Source organism: Phocoena sinus, chromosome 2 (genome assembly GCF_008692025.1).
Source record: "Phocoena sinus isolate mPhoSin1 chromosome 2, mPhoSin1.pri, whole genome shotgun sequence".
Classification (NCBI taxonomy): domain Eukaryota; kingdom Metazoa; phylum Chordata; class Mammalia; order Artiodactyla; family Phocoenidae; genus Phocoena; species Phocoena sinus.
Genome location: NC_045764.1, coordinates 64,749,110 through 64,772,997, shown reverse-complemented (window position 1 = coordinate 64,772,997; position 23,888 = coordinate 64,749,110). Strand labels below are relative to the sequence as shown.

Here is a 23,888-nt window from a genome sequence, read left to right as displayed (position 1 = left end):
AGTAGCTTGCAGCTAGATTGACTGATATCTATTGTCATGTAATGAGTAGTAAATAAATATAAAAAGTAGGTACACATATTAATGCCTTTGGATAACAGAGGCAGATAACGGACTTTTTTCATGGCAAATAAAAGTATGATGAGTTGTTGATATGACGGTTTACACATATTATTCCTCATATAATATGTGTCTGTGTTACAAAGTGATGGCTATAGCAAGTAGTTATTTTGGAATTAATTTTATAAAGCTTTTTATAGAAAAGAATACTTTTTTCTTTGTTTTTTTTCAAACTTATTCAGTGCTTTGTTAATAAATCTGTTTTTACTTCTCAAAATTAAAATAATTACCCATACATATTTTAACTCTGACTTTTTTGTATAACAGAATAGATAACAAAATGAGAGTAGCCGTGATTTTATTATAGTCATCTTTGTGCTCCTTGATGCGTGCCAAAGCCTCTATCTCTTCACCCTTCTTCTTCCTTATTCCTCTGCAGGAGGCTGCTCTAAAAATAGCTCCAGTAATAGATGTTCTACACATAGTCAGATTGCTGAGTCATTTAGTTCTTTTGAGAAGTTTAGGAATATGGAAAACTCTCTGAGTTGAGTAGGACAAGCATGTTTCTAAAACAGCAGGTCATTCTTCTTTTGAAAAATAAAGAATTATAATCCTCTCATAGTCTTGTAGTAAGTAATTTTTAAGGTATTTTTAAAGGATTATATTTTTTAAATATATAAAATGGTTTTGAGTCTTACTTTAAAACATATTTTGAATGTGATTCTGGAATCGTGTTTTGTTAAATATAAGAAATTTGACACTAAGAGAAGGTTAACAGAGGAGCTATAAATATTCCCCTATATGTAAATATTTTATTTCATCTTCTTTTTCTTATCTTAGGTATGTTATTGCCTCTTTGCAATAGTTTCACTGCCTGTGAAATAGTTACCTCCAGAAAAGAATTTCTGGTAGTGTTTGACACTTGACAGTGAAATAAGTGTGCTGACTTTTTCTCAGTTATGAGGATTTAGCTTTCTTAAATTATCTTTAATCCCTTATTTCTCCTTTCCCCATTATTCCAAAATAATTATATATATTTTTGATAAGCAGATTGTTGAGTGCTGGCTTCCCCAAAGTGGCACCAGAATAACCTGCTGATAAAGAAAAACTGAGATTATTACTTATTGGCAAGAAGAGCACATTTCCCTGACATAGTCTTAGTCATGTCTTTAAGGGCTAAGGCAGGATATTTATTTTTGAGATTTCTTGGGGGTCTGGTTTAAGGTGGGTCTTTCAGTGCAGTGGCTTCAGATCGATGAATCTATGATACGATAGATTTGGATTGTCTGGCACAGCAAGATGAGCTTTTCAAAGTGAATACTGGACCATTTGTTAAATTTTTGTTTTCTCTGGCATTAATAACTGTCTCACTTCTCCCATTAATTGAAGGTTCTATTGAAGTACCATTAATTAATGTCCAAACTCCCCAAGATAACTCTAAAATTCTTTTCTGTATTGGCAAAGATCTCAAGTAATCTATGTTTCATTTTCTCTCTTCAAAGATACCCCTTCTGGAGCCCTCTGTCCTCTGTCTCTAATGTAGACTGGTTGCCCTTAGGCCTTCTATGGAGATGACATCCTTGGATTTCTCTTGCCTCCCTCCAATAGTGAATCAAATTCCTGGATCTTATGTTTCTACATCTTTGGTTTACTCTCATATTAGAGCAACCATCTTCTAGTGGCTTTCAGCAATCTTTTTTTTTTTCTGTAAATAACTCATGCATAGATAATTGATACAATAAATAGGATGTTTTCTTTTTGTCTATTGTAATGCTAGAAATTCCTTACAAAGTATATCTTAGAATTGCTAGAAAAATTACAGTTACAGTTTTCTTATAGGAATGAAATTTGGAACAACAGAAATTACTGTGGGTAATTATTTTGCTTTTTAAAGTTCTGGAAAGGCTATCTACTAAACTGGTTTTGGGGTATGTGTAGTTGAATTCTGATTTTTAGTTTTTCAACTTGTGAATATTTTTTATAGCTGTATCAGGTAATGAGAGTTAATAATTTTGAAAATTTGATAAAAACTTCTGGTAAAATTTTGTTTCTTAAATGAAGATAAGTACAAAACACTATAATCAAATAAACTTAAAAACCCTTTTCTCACAATTTATACCTGATGTAATTTGAGTTTATATTTTAATAGCAAAAATATTATGTCTTGAAAGGCATCTGTGTGTCTGTAGTCTTTGAAGGTGGTAGGCTGGGGCTCAAAGAGACAAGTGTATTTTTTTTTAAGGTGCCTTGATTCAAAGGAGATTCCGACTACTGCTTCTCAGTTTCAACCAGTTAGATGTCAGCAAACAATGTTTATGCCCAGAAATATCTCACGTAGGTTCCAGGAAGAATTTAGGAGAAGAGGGATTCCTCAAACAGAGAAGGCTTTCAATCTGGCTGTGACTCTAAACTTCTAGAGACCAGATAGGAAGCAAGCTACCCTTTCCTTTGGAAATTAGGGCCCTGGAACAAAAAGAGATAATCCAGCTCTCCTTCCCTTGCCCACTCTACTCTTATTCTGGGAATATCAGAGAGAGGTAGCTGGTGGAGATGATTCAAGAAGTTTGCCAATATATAGAGCCTATCACCCAGTGAGGCAAATTTGATTGTCTTACTGTTTTCTGAAGACTTATTCTTTGACCATGGTTGAAAAACTCTCAAAATCACTAACTCACATCTGTGGAACAGGCTTTTCAGGGGTGGGCCTGAGAATGGTAATGCCAAGTGAATGGTATACATAGCCAGTGTTTTGATCACTGATAGTTGTATTCCTTTTACATGGATTAGGGTCTAAGGGGTTGAGAGAAGGTTGAAGAATGGTACACAAGGGAAGCTATGTGGGAGAAAGTCTTAAGCCAGATTCATTTCTCCTACGTCCTCTCAAAAATCAGTGAGACGTGGCTCTGCCACAATTCTATCACTTTTATGTTTTCTTGGTATAACAAGCTTTTAAAAATAAATAAATGAACTGTTTTTGGAAAAGCTGATCTTGTCTGTAATTTTAATGAATTGCCTGAATTTTTATTGGGTCTTGGAAATAATGGTAGTTTTAAAAGGGAGGAAGAAAAGGAGGGAGGAAAAAAGATGATGACTTATGCAAACAGTAAAACAAGTTTTGATTGGGTTTAAATATTGGTCACAATAATATTTAAAATGTACATACTTTTATTAGCATCATTCAATCTCATATAACAAGGAATTATTTTAAGCAATATTGCCCTTAAAAATGAAAAACATTTAATATGAAAGTAGCACTATGTGTAGTATTTTTAAGAGCAGAGCATTGGAAGTCAGGATGACTGGAATCTTGTCCTTTCTTGGCTTCTGTATATATGACAGTATGTGTCTTGGGTCACCTTTCCACCCCTCTCCCACGCTGCCCCTGTGACAACCTCAACTGTTTACTTTTTCTTATGTGAATAATATAGGTAATTACTAAGCTTCCTCTCAAGATTCTGGTATTCCAGAATATGTCATACTTTTCAGAAGGTTTGTGTCTTTTCGCTTACTAAAATTAGTAAAAAATCATTTGGGCCCCAATATTTCAATATTTGCTAAAGGTAACTACGTTTAAACAGCAGTGTTTTGCTCAGGGGTGCTGCACCTAAACAACAGCATAGATTTCCAATTGTAAGAGTCTCTGATTCTTGCTTAGATTGGAATTTGTCCTTAACGATGCCCTCCGTTGTCACTTATTATGATCTACTTTTAGTGTTACAGGGGAATTGTCAGTGTACTGGTTCATTTGTAACTGAGTGGTATATTTCTGTGGGTTTGAGAATAGAGAGGTAAATAGCTTTGAAATTCTCAGTACTGTTTGGAAAGCTGGTTGCATAAACTTAAAATTTAAAGCATTTGAGTAGCTTCTTTTTAGAAGTGAGGTTTAACAAATGTTTGGTCATACTGCATTTGTGCTACAGTTGAAATGCTGAAGTAGCATTTTGGCTCCTTTCCCAAAAGCATGCTTGAAGAGGCTAGCAGCAGCAGCATCGCCCTCTGTTCTCTTCAGTGCTTTTTACCTTGTGAGTGGTGCAGCTTGTTCTGCGGATGTACTGAAACCCTCCCATTTAATCTGCAGTGTAGAAGAATGGAGCTCCATCTCCAGTAGAAATCAGTGGTCTAGCAAGGTTGCAGTAAATAGAAATGACTATATATTTCAACAGCTGAGCAAGAAGACATTTTTTAATATTTTTCTTCTTTCAGCTGGTAAATTTTTACTTTCTGTTTCCTTCTAGAGAGATGTGGATAATTTGCCCTGCCTCCAACGTCTGTTTCTCAGCTTCAACAATATATCTACGTAAGTGGAAACTCCCAACTTGTCATTTATTAATAACTTGATTGTGTGGGTTCTAGTGCTTTAAATTAAGATTGTAAATACCTTGGAGTAATTTATTGGCATGTAAGATTTTAAGTTGGAAAATGTTAAGGCTGTCTGTGACAAAGTTCTTTGTGGAAAAACAAAGCTCTTGTGTATATTAGTGACTCTGATGCTAAAATGATGAAATTAGTATAATATGTGTTTTTTATAATTATACTTTAGAGTTGTTCCTTTGTAAAACATGTACGTGGAAATTTCAACATATATTTTGCTGTCCTTTGTTTGACGCTTAACTGCACTAGTCAGTTGCATTAGAATTTCTTTCATAAATTATCATCTACAATCTGTGTAGCTACTAAGCAATTTTGACATAGCAAGCTATGTTTGTCACTAAGCCACTTGCATATTAGGCCATAACTTCTAACTTGGTATCCCTACTTAGAGAACTAATGCAGCTAGAAGACTGTATATTAGAATATATAAATGTATAAGTTTTGTTTTCTAAAGATTTGAAGCATCTCATCCTTTCTATTGTGATGACACATCATTCAGTGTCAATATGGAAGATTTCAGAACTGGAGCTGAGACGGGCAGTCAGACTTTTCAATGCAGAAGGAGTAGCTACCCTTTCCTAATTCTCTCCTTCTCCTCCTTCCCCTTTGCCCCTCAGTTCTTTAGTTTCACGTCAAGACTGTTCTCTGAACCTACTTTTATAGGAGGGTCAGAACTAAGTATAAAAGTGTTGAGAGCACATCTTTTCCTGAGCTCTAGGTCTATGTTTCTGATTATGAAAAACCAGTTGAGCTTTTGCACATTTTCTGTTTGCATCTGTTTCCTGTGTTAACCCCACATCCCTGTACTATATCTCTGAAAGGTAGCAATTAAGTCTGGATGGTGAATTTTGCATATAGGCGTTGTTTCAAAGGAAATACCCATAATTATTCTCTTATTACGCTTCTAAAGTTTTCTGAAAAACTTTTAATATTCTCTTCAGTTTAGGTTGAAGGCTGTTCCAGGGCTTTCATTTTCTTACTGATTGCTTTCTTTGTGTTTCTACATAGGCTTAGCCTTCTACCCTCCCCTAGTGCTTCCAGGTGATCTGCTTCTGAGGTCAAGTACATTTTCTGCTCTGTTCCTGTTGATGCCTATGGCCCAGGAGATGGTATAGAGAATATATTGGATCTGGGAGGAGAGTGCAAGCCTTGAAAACATTTCCATGAGCTTTACTTAAGGCATAAATATCTCAGGTAGCTGGGAAAGTAGATGATCTGTAGTGATAATTATGGTATCCTCATGTCCCGAGTGTCCTGCTATAGTCCTGGCTTGATACAGTTGCCTAATTTTACAGTTCAGTGACCCAGGAATAACATACAAGAAGAGTAGAAATAGCAGTATATAAAGGTAAAAGTACCTTTTAGGACTTTCTCCGGATAACTCTCAAATATCATCCAGCAAATGAAAATATCCAACAGTATATCCATTTTGCGGAGACAAAAATGTATTGACTGTTACATAGTAGGGCTTTTTGGTTTTGACCAAGTTGTTGGATTCTTAGAGGTCTATTTGCATAAAATGTTACCTGGTGGAAATTCAGAAAGTTCTGAAATGTGATGGCGCCCTACTGCATTCAGAGAGCTTCAACTTGGGATAAATAGGTACCTATATTTAATGGTAGGTTGACCATGGCCTTGGTGGAAAGAACCATTTTTGTATGTTTTCCTGCAGATATTAGAACAGTGCATTTAGTTCTGCTAGTAGGCATGCAAGATATATTTAGAGAATGAATGACACATATCCACGTCTGTGTATCTGAATAGAACCAGTGCCTCTGGTCAAAATATCCCTCAGAGCGCGAGGAAGACAGAGACATGGATAGGTAATTTTAATACAGTGAGTTAAACTTAGTCGTGGTAATACGCAGAGATACTAGAAAATGTAAATCACTGTGGGGAAGGGAAGTAAAGGAAGCCTTCCTAGAAGGAGATGGTCCCTGGGCTGAGCTCTAAAGCTCACTTTACCTTTAGTAAAGTGAAGGGTACTTGGACATTCCAGGTAAGGGCACAACCTGGGCAAAGTAGATGCAGAAGGCTCAGAGTGGACTCACTAGGTCCAGCCTCTGGGCACCTGCAGTGAGATGCTTGCCCTTCTGCTCCCCTACCCCTGTACTAGCCTCAGGTCTTCCTCCAGCTCATGGAATGCTGGAGGGACCTGCCAAAGTACATTTTATAATGATAACCCTGAGAGAAATATTCTGTGGCTAATCAAGAGGATTGGTTATATCTACTTCATTCTTCAGATGTGTTCATTTCATTATTCAGCTCTTCTGAGGTGCTGTTGTCTGCTTGATTTGTTTTGTTTTTCTTGGCTCTCATGATCTTAATTTCCAAGTAGTCTGCATTTTTTTCTCTAATGGCTTATTCTTGTTTTATGAATGAGATAAAGTTCTTTTTTAATTTCTAAAATTTATTTTTTTCCCGTTACCTGTATTTGTTCTTTAAACTAAACAAGACAAAAATGCTGTCTTTCTTTTGTTCATTTGTTCTATGCTTATTTGGATGGCAGTTCTTATTTATAAATGAGAATCTGGATGAATTGTTTCCTCAACATAGGTTAAAAATATCACTGTGAATGCAAGTTATAAGGTCTCTGTCTGCAGAGGATATAGGAGGGAGGAGGAAGGATTTCCACCCGGTTGGACTTTGCTTTATAATGTCCACAAGAAACTTGCCTTCTGGGAATGGGTGCTCCTTTTATGTCTTGGCCCAGATGCACTTACCCAAACCACTGCCCTTCTTCCCTCACCATTTTCAACCTGGGGACAATTCAGGAGTCAGCTGCTTTGAGGGTGAGAGCCTGGCAAATTGTTACCAAACCCTCCGATAATTACTGGACAACTGATCCACATCTGCTGGCAACGTTTTCTGCCTCTGATCCTAGGGGATATTCTGAGGTTCTGCGGGCAACATTTACTTAACAATGATCCTGTTCGTTTCAGGTTTTACTGATTCCATCTGCTTTATATCTTCCAGAAATTCCTTAGTGTTCTGGTCTCCTGATGGAACTCTTCCTGGTTTTCTAGTATTGCTAAGGATATTTTCATACTTTTATGTTCAGTCATTTCAAAGAGATTTTGAGAGGGTGGAGAAAGGTAAGAGCATGTGCTCAGGCAGCCATTCTCATAACTGTCCTTACTTTGGTGATTTCCCCAAATAGGCTACACATAAAAATGTCCTTGGAAGCTTTAAAAACACATAGTCCTTGGTTCACTGCTGGGTAACCTGCTCCAGTAGATTTGGAGTGGGGCCAGAGAGCTGTATGTTTTCAAGGCTTCTCAGAGAATTCTGATGTGCAGTTTGATGCTAGATTTGGGAACCACTGAGTTATGGCACCCCAAAATAAGAATATTTGTTAACTTAAAGATTACTATTTTATGTAAAATTTCCTTTCACAAGGAAAAGCTTTTAGACAAAAATATTTTTCAGGGGTAAATATGTACTACCCTCAGAGGTAGTTTATGATCTGTAGCCAAAACCCAGGGGGTTTCATCTCTTTTCCACAGAGGCAATGCAGAGTTCTGCTCTTCATTACTAGGTTAAGTTGTAATTGATTCTTCTTTCCTGTCTCTCTTTTCTTTCATTCTCCAATGCAGAAAGTTTTTATGAGCTTTTTTTTTTTTTTAAACAAAGGAAGATGCATTTATAATTCTAGTGCCTTCCTTGCCTAAAAGGGAATGGTTACTATTGCTTCCAGAACTGAGGGGATGTTAGTATCATTGGGAAAGGAGTCAAATACTAGCCAAGGTCAAGTATCAGATCAGGACTCTTAGTCTCATATACTCTTTTTTTTGAATTGTGGTAAAATACTCATAAAAGTACCATCTTAACCATTTTAAAGTATACAGTGCAATGGTGTTAAATACATTTACATCGTTGTGCAGCCAATCTTCTGTTGCGCAGAAGTCTTTTCATCTTGCAAAACTGAAATGTAATACCCATTAAACAATAATTCTCCATCCCTCCCTCCCCAAGCCCCTGGCAACCGCCATTCTACTTTCCGTCTCTATGAATTTGACTACTCTAGGTACCTCACATAAGTGGAATCATGCAGTATTTGTCTTTTTGTGACTGGCTCATGCCACTTAGCACGATGTCCTCAAAGTTCATCCATGTTATAGCATGTGTAAAAATTTCCTTCCTTTTTAAGGATGAATACTCATGTATGATCCTTGAGGTGGCATGGAACTAACTAGAAGAGGGAGCTGGCAGAATGAACCATGACTACCTCTTCATCCTCACTGTCTTCCCATAGTGCCCTATGAACTTGCCCTGTTCCACCAAACTTCCTTAAACGTCATGCTCCCCCTTGCCCACACAGTCTTTGCATCTACTGTGGCTTCTGACAATAACATTTTTTCTATCCTCTGTCTGTCTGAATAACACCTGTGGATGCTTTAGATCTCAGGTTAAATGACACCAAGGGTTCTCAAACTTTAATATGCCTAAGGATCATCTGGAGAGCCTGCTAAAATGCCATGCTCGGGAACCCATCTTCCATGGATTCTAATTCAGTAGTTTTAGATGGGGCTCAGGAATTTGTATCTTTAGCAAGTCGTGCGGCTGACTTAAAAATACCGTTGGTCTGTGTTTTTCAGACTTTGAGTCAGAACCCATACAAGGATCCTAAAGTTGATTAGTCAATTTTCGTTCAAGACCAGAAAAATAAAAACAGAATAGAGAATATCAGTTTGTTAAGCATTGTAAGGGTGAACACTGTCTCATGAAAAAGTTACAGTTTTAATATACGTGGGTGTATCCATGCATGTGTGTGTGTGTGTGTGTGTGTGTGTGTGTGTGTGTGTGTGTGTATTATTTTACTGTAGATATTCGGGAACTGGGTTACATTGTAGATATATTTTTCACTATAGATTGGGTTTAAAAAGTTTAAAAAATACTGTGGGGTCTTGCTACATGCTTTCATAGCTTCCTATATTTCTACTACTATTGCAGTGTTCATAATTAATTGTACCTTCATTTTAAATTATTCTCCCTGCTAGATTGTAAACTTGACTGAAGGCAGAGGAATGTCTGCTTTGCTCACTATAGTCTCTCTAGCATCTAGCCACGTATGTGCTCTTAGTTGAAAATTTGTAACAGGAATTTAGTCCCTCAAATATAAAGATTTTTCTTTGTGGTCTTGTTTTGGAGGGCCCCTCTTTCTTATCATTACTAAGTCTTTTGGACTGCTTAATGTCTGGGCGTGTGAGGTTTAAAGGCTTAAGCAGTCAAAATTATTTTGGTAGTTGTTTCTGGCTTCCAGGTCAATATACTGATTTGCCAGTAAGGATCTTGCCAAGAACTTCTAGATATGAGACAGATCTATAGAAACTAAACCATTCTGTTAGACAGTGGTGTATTCAGGGTAGGGTCGTTGATATGGTTTGTCCCAGGGTGCGGGCAATATGGGGCTGCAGTGTCGGCAGCAGCAGAGCATTTATATGGTCATTTATACTTCAGAGACAAATAGACACACAAACCCATAGGAAGAGAGACCAGATGGGCGCTTAGCAGAGGCAGGGGGTGGAAGGAGGAGGAACTGGAGGAAGGCAGTCAAAGGTACGAACTTCCAGTTATGAGATAAATATGTACTAGGGATGTAACGTACACCAGTCTAACACTGCTGTATGTTATATATGAAAGTTGTCAAGAGAGTAAATCCTAAGGGTTCTCATCACAAGGAAAATGTATATATATTTCTATTTCTCTATTTTTGTATCAATATGAGATGATGGATGTTCACTAAACATCATTGCTTCTTCTTACCACTATGCACTGGAAATTTTAAACAGTACTCCTTCCTGCCAGTGTAGACCTCTCATACGTCCTTCTTCCCCTAGTAAGACAATGGTATTTGGACTCTGCTTTCTCTTTATGATGTCATGGAGAATTTTAAACTAGGTTTCCATTTTCTTTTTTGAGGAAGGAATGCTTTTACACGTTGTCTAATGACCTCTTTTAGTAATTATAGTATAATTAAAGGTCAGTGAACTACAAGCTTTGGGGTGTGACTCTTCCTTTATTACAGGGCAAGATTATCTTCCAGGCTGTTTTCAAAATTTTACTGAAAATGGTTCATGGTTTTACCTTTATCAGGAAGTCATTTTCTTTGCATTTTTCTCAAACTGTACTTCAACTTGGTAAGTCATTCTGTATGAATTATATATTCAGAAAAGAACCTATGTTAGGCGAGTCAGAGAAAGTCTAACTGCCTTGCAGTTATCTCTTTTAGTACTAGTTGATATTTTGAGGAGTGAATTATTTCACTGACCTTCAGAATGTATTGATATTTGTTATGAACTCAGGTTGTTACATAAAGTAGTCCTATAGTTGAGATGTAGGACAGTGTTGGTATGTCATTTTGGCCTGAAGGAAATTAATTTTCCTTAGTTCTAGTATCCAGCAAACTGTTAGAATACCTTCATTTTTTTTCCTTTGTGACTAAAATTAACAGGTAACCAACAGTATAGGAATCTTCTTGCTAACTGAATAAAACACAGGAAATCCCCTATTTACAGATCTTTTCTGACCGCCTACTAAGAGCTTTAAATTTGAGAAATGATTACATACTTATTGAGGAAATTTCATTATCAGTAACCAGTTAACTACTTAGCTTCTCTTGAGGTGTTTGCCTAATGGCTGACATGTGATTCACCTTCAGACAAACATTTAATTGCATTTTTCTAAATATGATGACCTTCATCTAAAGAGAACCTACAAGAGCAGATTCTAAAAATAGTTGTTTTTTTTTAATCCATTGCTGTTTTACTCCTTTACCATGAGCAAAACCCCCAGACTGTGCTAAGGCATAGTCCCTTAGTGGCTGACGGTCAAGCCTAGCTGCAGCTTTTTAATTCTTTCAGAAGGAAAATAGGTGAGAAGATATGTCTCCACAACTAATGACAGATTTTTTTCTACTACTTCAGAGCAGTAGACTTTGAGGTATGATAAATTTGTTTTATCATTCTCATAGTTGATGTAATTATTTGATCTAAATTTAATTATTTAAAACATAGAAATTTTACTAAAATAATTTTTATGTAATTCTATTATATACCTGATGCCAATATTACGTTATTACAGGCAACTTTTTCTTTTAGAGATCAAAAGTAGAAATTATTCTAAAATATAAAAATGTTTAAAATGGACCAACTTCATTTTCTTCATTGTTTTTAGGACATTCAGTTTGTTAGATGACTATGCAGTCTGTAATGCATTGCATTCTAATACAAATGCTTTGAATTTTTCTACACTAATTTAATTAGTTAATTTCCTCTGCCCTTGTTTTAGTTTTGTAATCAAAATGACTATTTATTTCTGTGAGTTTTAGGTGTTTGCTGATCTCCTGTTAGACTACTAACTATGCAGATGGAATATGAACACAGTGATACTGTGTACTCTTGCCAAGCGGCAGTATTTATTATTGAAGACATTGGAGGTTTTTTTCTGATTTAAGGGAACTAGCATTACTGCTATTCACACAGTAAAATTGTAAGATTTGAAATTGTAAGATTATCCTATTAAGTTCTGTAGATGAATGAGCATTAGAAATCAACAACGTTCTATGCCTTGTACATGTTTATAGTATTTTGTACAGTTACAAAATCTAAAAGTGTTTTGCGTTAAGCTGGATTTTAAAGTGTGTAGAATACATTTGCTTTATATCTTCTAGTTTACTCAGTTGAATAGAGAATTTACTGTCAAGAGAAAATTACTGAAGTGACAAGACCAAAGGTTAAAGGCTTCAGTCAGAGGTGTTGTCAGGGAGCACCTGAAAACCAGGTGACTGACTGCAGCAGGGTCAGAGCTTTTATAGGACATTTGGCAAGTTGAGTATGTAATCTTGTGGTTTACCATACGAAGCAATTTTCAGCTTTAACCTCCATTAGAGGTTGTGGATTATCCTTGTTTTCATGCCTCTTGCTTGAGGACTCAATAATCATTAGAATAGTATTTTTTGAGGACTGTTTTTGCAAGCCTTGTGGTTTATTGAAGAGTCAAAGTTACAGGGCATGGGTGGTAGATAATAATAAGGAAAGAAAGGGGGGAATAGGTACGAGGCTATGGGGAAACTGGGGATCCTCTATCATATTTGTTTTATTCCTTTTGTGTTATCTTTGAAGGAGAGAAAGTCAGGAAAAACCTATTGGGTAGCAGTTACTTTTTATTGTTATTACAAGCCTATTTTATTATCTTTCTTTCTATCAGTATCTGTAGTCATGTAAAACATTAATTCTGTAGGTACAATAATTCATATAAGTGCTGTTATGGATTTTATTTATATCATTATGAAGGAACTTCACAGGAAGTTTTCTGGATATTCTTATTATAAAGTTTCCTTTTCATTTATGTAAGGGTAATTTATTTGTGTGTGTATGTGTGAGTTTTTCTAAAAGGAAGGATTCTTGAACTAAAATTAAACTAAGACCCTGTGAGCAGGCTGTTTGCACACATAGGCTCTTACTGGGTTCACACATACATAGTTGAGAGGCTGATAGCTATTCATGGCAGTAAATTAACATTTTAAGGCACTGATGTGTCAAAGTCCCTTTTGGGTTTTACTAATGTGAAGGTTCTAGAAGTTGCAGACATTTTTGGTACATATTACTAAGGGGGAATTTTTTTTTTTTTTGTGCGTTACGCGGGCCTCTCACTGTTGTGGCCTCTCCCGTTGCGGAGCACAGGCTCCGGACGCACAGGTTCACCGGCCATGGCTCATGGGCCTAGCCGCTCCGTGGCATGTGGGATCTTCCCAGACTGGGGCATGAACCCGTGTCCCCTGCATCGGCAGGCGGACTCTCAACAACTGTGCCACCAGGGAAGCCCTAAGGGGGAATTTTGAATCTTAAAATTACTCATGATTATATGTTATATTGGGAGATTGTTTCTAGGTGTTCAGAAACACAGTTATGGTAAATTGAGACCAATGTGTGTTTTATGATTTCCTTTTTGTTTTGTTCTACAAATTCAAGGTATAAGTAGATTAAATCCAAAATGCATTTAGAAATAAACTTAATGTATATAGGTAACTTCCACTAGTGCTCTTCCTTGTACTTGTAGAAAATACTTCCAAAAGGGGTTTGAAGTATTTTGCAATAAAAGTCTCAAATACAGTGAACATAAACATTTAAAACAAAGGTAAGTGACTGTAATATTCCCTTCTTGTCTTTGTCTTGTTATGTTATGTTTTGTTTTCATTGCAGTATAGTTGATTTACAATGTTAGTTTCAGGTATATGGCAAAGTGATTCTGTTCTCATGAAAATAGAAATTCTAAAAAAAAATGTTTACATATCTGTTATGGGTTAATTTACGTACATTCCACCTCCCAACTCCCCCATCCCAACCCAAGTTCCTGTGTTGATCTCTTAACCCCCAATACCTCAGAATGTGACCTTATTTGAAGATATGGTCTTTACAGAGGTAATCAAGTTAATAGGAAGACATTAGGGTGGACCCTAGTCTAATAAGACTGATATCCTTATAAAAAGGGGAAATTTGGAGACAGGTATACAGGAAGAGTGCCATGTGAACATAAAAATGGCTATTTACAAGTCAAAGAGAAAGGCCTAGAACAGATCCTTCTCTCACAGCCCTCAGAAAGAAGCAACCCTGCCAACACCTTGATTTCAGACTTCTAGCCTCTAGAACTGTGAGATAATAAATTTCTGTTGTTTAAAAAAATAAAAATAAAAAATAAAACAAAGGTAAGTGAACAGATACTGAAAGGACTGAATAAACTGGTTAGTTAATTTCAGGAAAAAAACAAGGTTAAAATCAATCACACCAAAACCCCAAGTATGTACTGCTAACCACAAAACTTTCAAATTTGATCTACTGGAGGAACTTTTGTTCATCCTTTATAAATCAGTTCAAACACTAAACAAGGGGAATTATTTTCTTTTTCTATTATCTCTACCATACCTCTTAGAGTACTATATATAATATCTGTTTTGATGTATATCCAGTTATAACTTAATCATAGTATCTGTCATATTTGGCACATAGTAGGCATGTAATTATTATTCTTTTAATTAATGAATAAACAAGACCAAAGTTTAAAGCTGATGTTTTTCAATATTTATAGATAATTTTTAATAGCCCTTTTCAGCATGTTATCTTATTTAGTTGTCTGAGGATTCAGTTTGCAGCTAATTCAGCATGGCTGTCCCCTGGGATATAAAATGCTAAGAAGTAAATAAAACAAGGAAGCTAAATTAAAATTATTTTATGGTACAGTTGGGTTATTAGAAACAACTGTCACAAGATCTTCCAGACTGAAAGCTTTCCTCAGTGATTTAAGATTTCATTGGGTTACTTTTTGAATATTTGAGTAGATTCAATGTTGTTCTTGGAGAAGAACTGAGACTGTGCTTCAGGTAGCTTCTGAATTATCTGATGCAAAGATAAGATAGCCCTCTTATATATAAATATAAATATATGCCCTTTTAAAGTCCTTGTCTAATATGCCCTTTTAAAGTCCTTGTCTACTAATTCCAACATTCCAACATCTGTCATATCTGGGACTTTTATAGTGACCTGTTTTTCCTCTTTGATGTATGTATTAAGTTTTCTTGCTTTCTCATGTATCTGGCAATGTTTTATTGCATTCTTGGCATTGTGGATATTATGTTGTTGAGACTCTGTGTTTTGTTGTCTTAATTTAAAGATTGTTGAGTTTTGTTCTATAAGGTAGTTAAACTACTGGAGAATCAAGTTGATGCTGTTGAGGCTTATTTTCAGGCTTTTTTAGGGCAGGTCTAAAGTAATCTTATTCTACAAGTAGAGAAATAAGCTTTATATCTATATTTATTTTTTCCTGACAATAAACACAAGGTTTCTACATCAAAGGCAGACTGATTAATACCTGCAGAATATCTTTGCACTGGTTTCCCATGCTCCATTTTTCCTCAGAGGGTTATGTGATGGGGCAGATGTCACGTACATGTCCAGGGTGGGGAGTTTCTAGCACATCAGAGGAACCCAAAATTATTAGTTTTGGAGCTTATATAGGAGATGCTTGCACAGCTTCACCTCCTCCCCTCTGGAGAAGGAGAGAGAGACAGAGACACACAGAGAGAGAGATGGGGAAGGCTTCTTGGTCAAATACCCTTTAGAATGTAACTGCTTAGTTCTGGGAGATAAAGTTCTATGTCATTCCAGAGGTCTCTACCTATGCAATCACTTTTAACCCAGGTGCCAATTTTCTTTGCTCAGAAAGCCCTGCCCATGCAGAAATATGAACATCTTAACATTGCCCAATATAGAGCAGCCCAACAGCTAAGGCGTAGCATTTCTGGGACTTCAACTGTATTCACTGTGCTTTCACTGTGGTCTCTTACTATGTCTGGTTGGACCTCCAATGTCTCCCAGCTCTGTGTGGCCTATAGGTACACTTTTCATCTCATGGCCCCTTAATAGTTGTATTTTGGTAGGTTTCCCGGAGCCACCCTGTGTTGGTACATCTTAACATTCAGCCAAATACTTGAAAGACTTCTATGCAGATTTCTGGAGTTTCTTCTCTACACAACTCCTTATTCTCCACTACCCCCCACCTCAAATCCCAGCAGCCCTAGCGGACCCAAACTCTGACCTCTGTTTCATCCACCCAGTGAGACCTCTGTTCCTTTTTGACTCCGCTTCTCTGTGCTGTGATCTGGAAAGTGCATCCAGGCAGAAAGCAAGACTAAAGTGGCCTTCATGTGTTTCTCTTCTCCAGTGATCAGCTCTATCCTGTCTGTTGTTCAACGCTTGCGTCTGATATTTTGTCCAGTTTCATAGTTGTTTACATTGGGAAATTGAGTCTGATACCATTACCATCATAGCCAAAACTGCAAGTTTCTTCTACTGTATTTTCAAATTATCATGTTGTATACCATCTTTGCCATCTACCTGTCTGGTATTTAAAGGATATGAATTCCCTTTAAATTAACAATACTGTATTCCTGTATCTAAGAACCAGTGACTTAATCTAATCCTGAATTGGTAAATGTGCAGTTTCTGTGAAAAGCCTCCCTGATATTTAAATTAAACAATTAAGAAATGAGCTAAAAATCTATTGTAAAAATCCACTCCAATATCATGTTATTTGTCCAGAAATCTCCATGCTCTGTCTTTATTACTTTGTCTCCCTATAGAAATTCCTTCAAAATTTAACATATTCTAATATTTTTTAAAGAGATTGAGGAAAGAACTAGTTAAACCAGAAAATTCTGGCTAGTGAAAGATACTACAATGGAGCACCGATTTTGTTATGGGTTAAAGTGAAAAGGGAGCACTATGAATGTATGATTAAATTATTGGGATACTTTTTCCTATGCCCACACATTAAATATGTCTACATACAGTCATTCCTGAGTCCATGTCTGAGATTACAGGATCATGTCATTCTCAAAAGAAAAATATTTTCCTATTTGTGATAGAAAAATACATGTTATCTAAAATCTGTATTAAATTATTTAGGAATACATTTATAAGAATTGTATGTTTCTATAAAACCTGCTGACTTTTGATGTTTGAAGGGTGATTGATAATCATACCCTTTCTCTTCTGCTCTAAGTTTTGAATCAATTGAAAGATACAGGAATCAGACAAATGGAGTATGCAATAGCAGAATGCAGTTTAGATATGCACCTACAATCAGGCTTCCTAATATATATCTCTCCTGGATTGGATTTTCAACTCATTGGCAGAGGAATTGGAAAACTGAGATCTCCCTCTCTGGGAGGAGTGGAGCTAAAGAGAACACTTCCATCCTGGAGACTGGGTGGCCTGAAAGAAAAATAAGAGAATACTATTATGGTATTCTGGTACTATTATGTATGCACTTCTCCTTTTGAGAGTTTACCTCCTAGGAATTGTGTGTATGTGTGTGTGTGTATGTGTGTGTGTGTGTGTGTGTGTGTGTGTGTGTGTGTGTGTGAATAGGTTATCAGATGGGGTAAATTAGTTGCTTTCTCCATATTAGTTTTTAGTATTAAAGATGACTTTTATGAAGGGCTGAAACTTAGCTTGGTCAGGAAGGAAAATTATGGCCTGATCTTGATAGTCACTGAACTTCCAGTCAGGCCTTGGTTAAAGACCAGGGCATTTTCCCCTTTAAAAAAAATCTTGCTTATATCCAAGTAAGGGAGTTGGGGTTCTCTATAAATAGGGAGGGTATTTCTGGATTCTTGCCTTGAAGGGAGGTGAGTCAGTTAGGCTTGTTTTTCCTGGACACCTAAAAAGATATCACAGTGGCTTAATTATATACTCCAAGGCACCTTAATGGGTAGTTCAGAACTGTTAACTAGCATCTGGGAACTGTTTTTTGACAAAACGTCCTTCTTATGGTTTAAAAAGAAGTTGACAATGTCATTTGTTGACCCCATGTTAGAGACCATAGTTTTTAGTTTAGGAATCTCCTGGGAAGCACTGAATAATGTAAGCCAAATTAATAATATTTTTCTGCTAGTTCCTTTCATCTTGTCTTTGGGGTTTGCTTTTTTGCACTTCTGGGGTATTGGCTTGTGATTCTCCAAAATAGCCCACTTAAGGGATTATGAGAGTGTTTTTCATAGCTGCATGGGATTAGGATGTAGGACTACCTTAGAGATATCCAGAGGATGGTAGCTAATAATTAATCCTCATCCTTCACATCCTCTACCATTTCATTAAAATGGCTTCATCTCTTTCATTTAAAGAATTAAAAATTTCTTCCCAGTTGGTTTCTGAAGAAAGTTGTTAATACATTTCTCTACATAAAACACCAAATAAGGCATTGTGGGGAGTGACAGAGGGTAAATATATGGCTTCTTTTTTCTATGAGTGTATAGTCTAATGACAGAGAACACACAAAGACACAGACGTAAAACAAACCACCACTGCTGCCTATAGAAAAGCCAACAGCCCCAGAATCACAGTCTATCAGCTTAGAAGCTCTGATGTAAAGAGCACTTCTTCCCTGATAACTCTGGCAAAAAGGGTTTTTTTGGGGGGTTGTTTTTTTATTGAAATATAGTGTTATTGAAGTATGTTGTGTTAGTTTCTGGTGTACAGCAAAGTGATTCAGTTATATATATATATATATATATATATATATATATATATATATATAATATTCTTTTTCATATTCTTTTCCATTGTGATTTATTACAGGATATGGAATATAGTTCCCTGTGCCATACAGTAAGACCCTGCTGTTAATCTATTTTATATACAGTAATTTGTATCTGCTAACCCCAAACTCCTACTTTATCCCTCCCCCACTCCCTTTCCCCTTTGGTAACCATAAGTATGTTTTCTATGTCTGTGAGTCTGTTTCTGTTTTGTAAATAAGTTCATTTATATCATATTTTAGATTCTACATATAAGTGATATCACATGGTATTTGTCTTTCTCCGTTTCACTTACTTCACTTAGTATGATGATCTCTGGGTCCATCCATGTTGCTGCAAATGGCATTATTTCATTCTTTTTTATGGCTGAGTAATATTCCATCATATATATATATCTCACATCTTCTTTATTCATTCATCGTCAGTGGACATTTATGTTGCTTCCATGTCTTGGACATTGTAAATAGTGCTACTATGAACATTGGGGTGCATGTATCTTTTTGAATTAGAGTTTTCTCCATATACATGGCAAAAAGTTTTTGAAGAGCCCTAAAGTTCACAAATGTGGTCCTGGACCAGTAGTCTCAGCATCACTGGGAGCTCATGAGGAATCCAGAATCCCAAGCCTTACCCTAGACCTACTAGATCAGCATCATCATTTTTGAAAGATTCCTGGGTAATTCAAATGTGATTATAGTCTGGGAAGCACTGTTACAGAGGATTCTGATTGTGCTTGTTTGTTATTTAGGTCAAGTGCCCAGTTGGAACTAGTCACTGTGGCCACAGGCATATAGGACATACTAAATGCTCAAGGCTGGGACATATGTTCTCTATTCCCTAGCACAATATGCGTGGGATCAGTTTGTGGATTGGGTTTGCTACAGAAAAGAAGTGTTCTGTTACCAGGGGAAGCAGGGAGATAAGAGATATCCAACAAACTTATTTCTTCTTTCAGATCTTAGCTTACAATAATGTTAGGGCCATCTGTTTACTAGCCTGTTCACTTTGGGTCATTTCATCCCATTTCCTCTGTGTGAGTGTGTGTGAGTGTGTGTGAGTGTGTGTGTGTGTGTGTGTGTGTGTGCGTGTGTGTGTGTATGCGCAGGCACGCGTGCTACTCCCAATCTCCCTCACCTCACAGTACCATCTGTCTGGCTGACCTAGATATCACAGATTCTTGCTTCTTCCACAGCATGGTTCTTCTATCACCTCTCACCGTCATACTTATCAGATACATATGAATACTTTAGGATAAGCGCACACAGACCTGTGCCTAAGTCTGAATTCACTTTCTTGTAGTCTTGGTAAGCATGTATCCCTCACTTACTGTCTTTCGTCTTGCCACTGAGGAATTAATCCTTGGAGTCATGCCTTTTCAAGCTATGAATTGTTAAAATGCATTTTTATTTACTAGAGGGAGGCATACTTTTAGCCCTCAGGAATTATAACACCTAGTGACTAACTTACAGAAAGTTTTATAACAGGGAAATAGAAGGTTATAATCCTTTACTATTGTTATTTACAGTTGACCCTTGAACAACGCAGGGGTTAATCCGCTGATAATTTATAGTCAGCTCTCCTTATCTGAGGTTCCTCTATATCCTTGGATTCAATCAACTACACAGTACTACTGTGTAGTACTGAAGTATTTACTACTGAAAAATATCTGCTTATAAGTGCACAGTTCAAACTCACATTGTTCAACTATATTTTGATGTTCATATTTTCTTGGATTTGCTAAGCTGTCTCCTATTATCTTTTGATATGTCTTCCTTCTTTGAGCACTTTCTTACTTTCTGGCACAACTAGATGTTCCAGGCTCATCTTTTACAGGGGTTCTGATTCCTTTTAGTGGAAAACGGTATTTAGACATCAAGATTTGAGTGCCAGGTATGTTCATGGTTACTGGGATATCATTGCTTCTAGGCCTCCTCAGTGGATAGAATTAGGAAATGTGTGTGTGTGTGTGTGTGTTTCTGTGAGTTATATACATTTATCTGTTTGTCTATCTGTATACATTTAAAACTATGGCTTTATACTGACATCTTCATGAATTCAATAATGAAACTTTCAATTACAATTCAATTCCACAGGGCTTATGTTAGCTTATGTTAAGTTTTTCTATACCTTGATACTTGAAGGACAGTTTGTCTAAATATAAAATTCTTGGTTCATTCATTCTTTCCATGAGTTTTTAAAAAAAATATATTGCTTTTGTTACTTTGCATTGAAAGTTGTGTTTAGAGCATCTGGTGCCAGTCTGATTTCAGTTGTCATCTTTATGCTTAGAGGTCTTGAGGATTAAAAAAAAAAATTTTTTTTAAGTCTAACAGTTTTATTAGGATATGTTTTCAAATTGATCATCCTGGTTCAGTTTTCCCAGGTACCTGTTGGTCCTTTTCAATATGTACATTTTGGTCTTTTCTTATTTCCAGAAAGTTTCCTTGGATTATACTTTTAAGTATTAGTTCTGTTCAGTTGTTTTGTTTTTATCTTCAGGATCTCCTATTACACATACTTGTTTTCTTCTTTGGTTTTCTTCTATTTCAACCGCTTTACTTCTGATCCATTTTATTTCTTTGCCTTGTTTTCATTCTCTTGGTTGTTTTTTCTGGCTTTCTTCAATGTCCCTTAGTAAAATTTTATTTGGATCTAGTCTCCCTTGGGGACTTGGTAATTTAATCTTTGATTCTGCAATGATTTTGTCTTTTCCTTTCATTTCTTTCCTAAGTTCAATCAACTCTATTTTTATTTTTTCCTGTTATTGTCCATTTTTGCTTTTAATTTTTGAATTTTATATTCAAGGTGGTTTTTCATACCTCCAAATGCTTATTTGAGGATAATTAATTCAGTGTGGAATATCATGTTATAGTTTTCTTGTTCTTCATATTTCTTTTTGAGGTAGGAGGGAATTTTCATCAGCTTAGGTGGGTTTGATTTTGTATTGTTAAAATACTTGGTATAGATTTAGTCTGTTTTTGCCAGTTTATTTTGTGAGTTTGGGTGATTTACAAGAATCTTAGGTCAAGGGTATCTTCTGTCAGTGTAGCAAAAGTACAGTGTGTGTGTGTGTGTGTGTGTGTGTGTGTGTGTGTGTGTGTTGGGGAGAAGGGGTTGTGTATCTTCTTTCTAATCTTTATTTTTGGGGTTCTCTTTTGTCTTGCAAGCCTCTACATTTTCCCCTTTTGCCCCTTTGCCCATCTTCACCTTCACCGTCCAATTTCCAAAGACCTCCTTCACCTTCCTTTCTATCATCTCAAGAGCAATGAATTTTTGAAGACTGCCACAGCTAATCATGTGCTCTTAAAAGTCCATTCCATGTAGTACATGCTCTGATCTAATGGCACTCTCCAATTTTTTTGCACCTAGTGTGGACTTTCTCTTTCTGGTGGTTATTGTAAATTAGTTTTAGTCCCACTACTAGTTCGCCTTTTCTCTCTTGGACAGAGTTTTTTTCCAAAGTGTCCTTCTATATTACCTACTTATAGGTAATTTGATACTTGGGCATTCTCTTTTTGTTATGTTATGGGCATTGGTTTTATGTGATTTGTCTGTTGCTCTTGTAGTTCTTATATTGTTTTTTGGAAGATGGACTGGGACATTCAGTTTATGCCCCTGCATTTGCCTCACATATATGTGTATACATGCATGTATGCATGTATATACTTATTTCTCCTATCAGAATGTAATTTCCTTAAGAGTAGAAATTCAGTTTTACTCATCCTTCTGTCCTTAGCAATAATCCCAGTGCCTATCGTACACAATGCCCTTTAAACCTTTCTTTTCCATATTAACAATTAAAACAAAATTGTAGTACAAGTTACTCTGTTAATAAATTATCTATCCCTTTCCCAAAGGCTGCAGATAGCTAAAGGTTTGTAATATGAAGTGAAAACTCATCTAACTATGGAACTATGCCCATGTGGGCTAGATAACCAGCCCTGGGAGTTATTATTTGAGAACCTGAATATATAGAAATTGCCGTGTTCCTCATGAGTGAAGGAATATGATTTATATAGTACTATAAGATGATGCTATTCAGTTTAGAGGAGAGCCCCATGGTTCCTGAATGAATACATTATTGTTATTATTCTTGTGACTTGACTATAAAATGAAATGAGAGATTTCAGGAATCTTTTGTTCAAATGAAGAGATAAATAGCAGTGTTACATTATGCTACTATAGTTTAAATTGGTTGGGAAGGTCAAAAGTACTACAATGAATATTTAATGTTCTGATGAAATCTTAAGGGAAATGATGCTGTATTCACCAATACCAGTTTCACACTGAACTCTTCCTTACAGTCATTCTGTCTGGATCATGTAGCAAATGAAATTTAATGTAACTGCCATTTGAATGAGAGATAGATACTTCTGGCAGTTCATGATTCAGAAAGAGAAGTAAGTGATGGATAGGGATATAGGGATCAAACCTAAGAATATGCATAAAGACTTATATATATGAGTGCTATGGGCTGAAGCGTGTTTCCCACCCCCCGCCCACCCATGCATATGTTGAAGTCCTAATCCCTGGTACCTCAGAATATGACCTTATTTGGAGACAAGGCATTTAAAGAAGTAATTAAGGTAAAATGAGGTCATATGGGTGGGTCCTAATTCTGATAAGAATAGGACACCTCTGCACACACACAAACACACACACACACACACACACACACGGAAGGAAACCCATGTGTGTGAAGACGGGATAAGATATGGCCATGTACAAGCCAAAGAGAGAGGCCTCAGTAAAAACAAACCCTGCTGACACCTTGATCTTGGACTTCTATCCTCCAGAACTATGAGAAAATGAATTTCTATTGTTTAAGCTACCCAGTTTGTGGTACTTTGTTGATAACCCTACCAAACTAGTGCTACAAGGATACTCATTACAGAATTTTTTAATAGCAGTTCAAAATGGAAACAACATAGGTATCCAAGAGTGGAGGCACAGATTTATTCTTATCCAAGTTTACCTATCCTACCCCCTCTGGCAGTCTCTTTGTTGGCAGCAAAAGACAGTAAGAATAGTCAAGGATGCAGGCTGCCACCATCATAAGTAACCCGAACCAACTCATGAGAATTACCAGTAGAATGAGCACCACTATCTTTCAGTCTATGGTTTCCTCTATGCAGTGGATAGTGTAGCAAGGCTCCATGGATTAAAACATTACTTTTATTTATACTGATCATGAACATGCCAGAGAGAAAAAGAAGACAGGTACTATGCCTGGAAATTCTAAGCACACAGGATCAGTATATCACTTTTTTCCAAAATGATTTCATTATTTGTTTTCTATACAAATTTCCTCCAGAACCTCCACTGAATTAAGATTTAAACTGCTCAGTTTATTCTTGTTTGTTAT

At 36.4% G+C, this 23,888-nt stretch overlaps 1 protein-coding gene across 2 annotated transcripts in view; it reads left to right on the top strand.

Annotated features, from left to right (window-relative positions):
- LRRC49 (leucine rich repeat containing 49) overlaps window positions 1-23,888 on the top strand; it is a 127,891-nt gene that overhangs the window by 31,386 nt on the left and 72,617 nt on the right. For both annotated transcript variants that reach the window (XM_032624009.1, XM_032624011.1), the window contains one exon: window positions 4,293-4,354. In XM_032624009.1, the coding sequence (XP_032479900.1) occupies window positions 4,293-4,354 (62 nt within the window). The remainder of the gene's footprint in view (window positions 1-4,292; window positions 4,355-23,888) is intronic.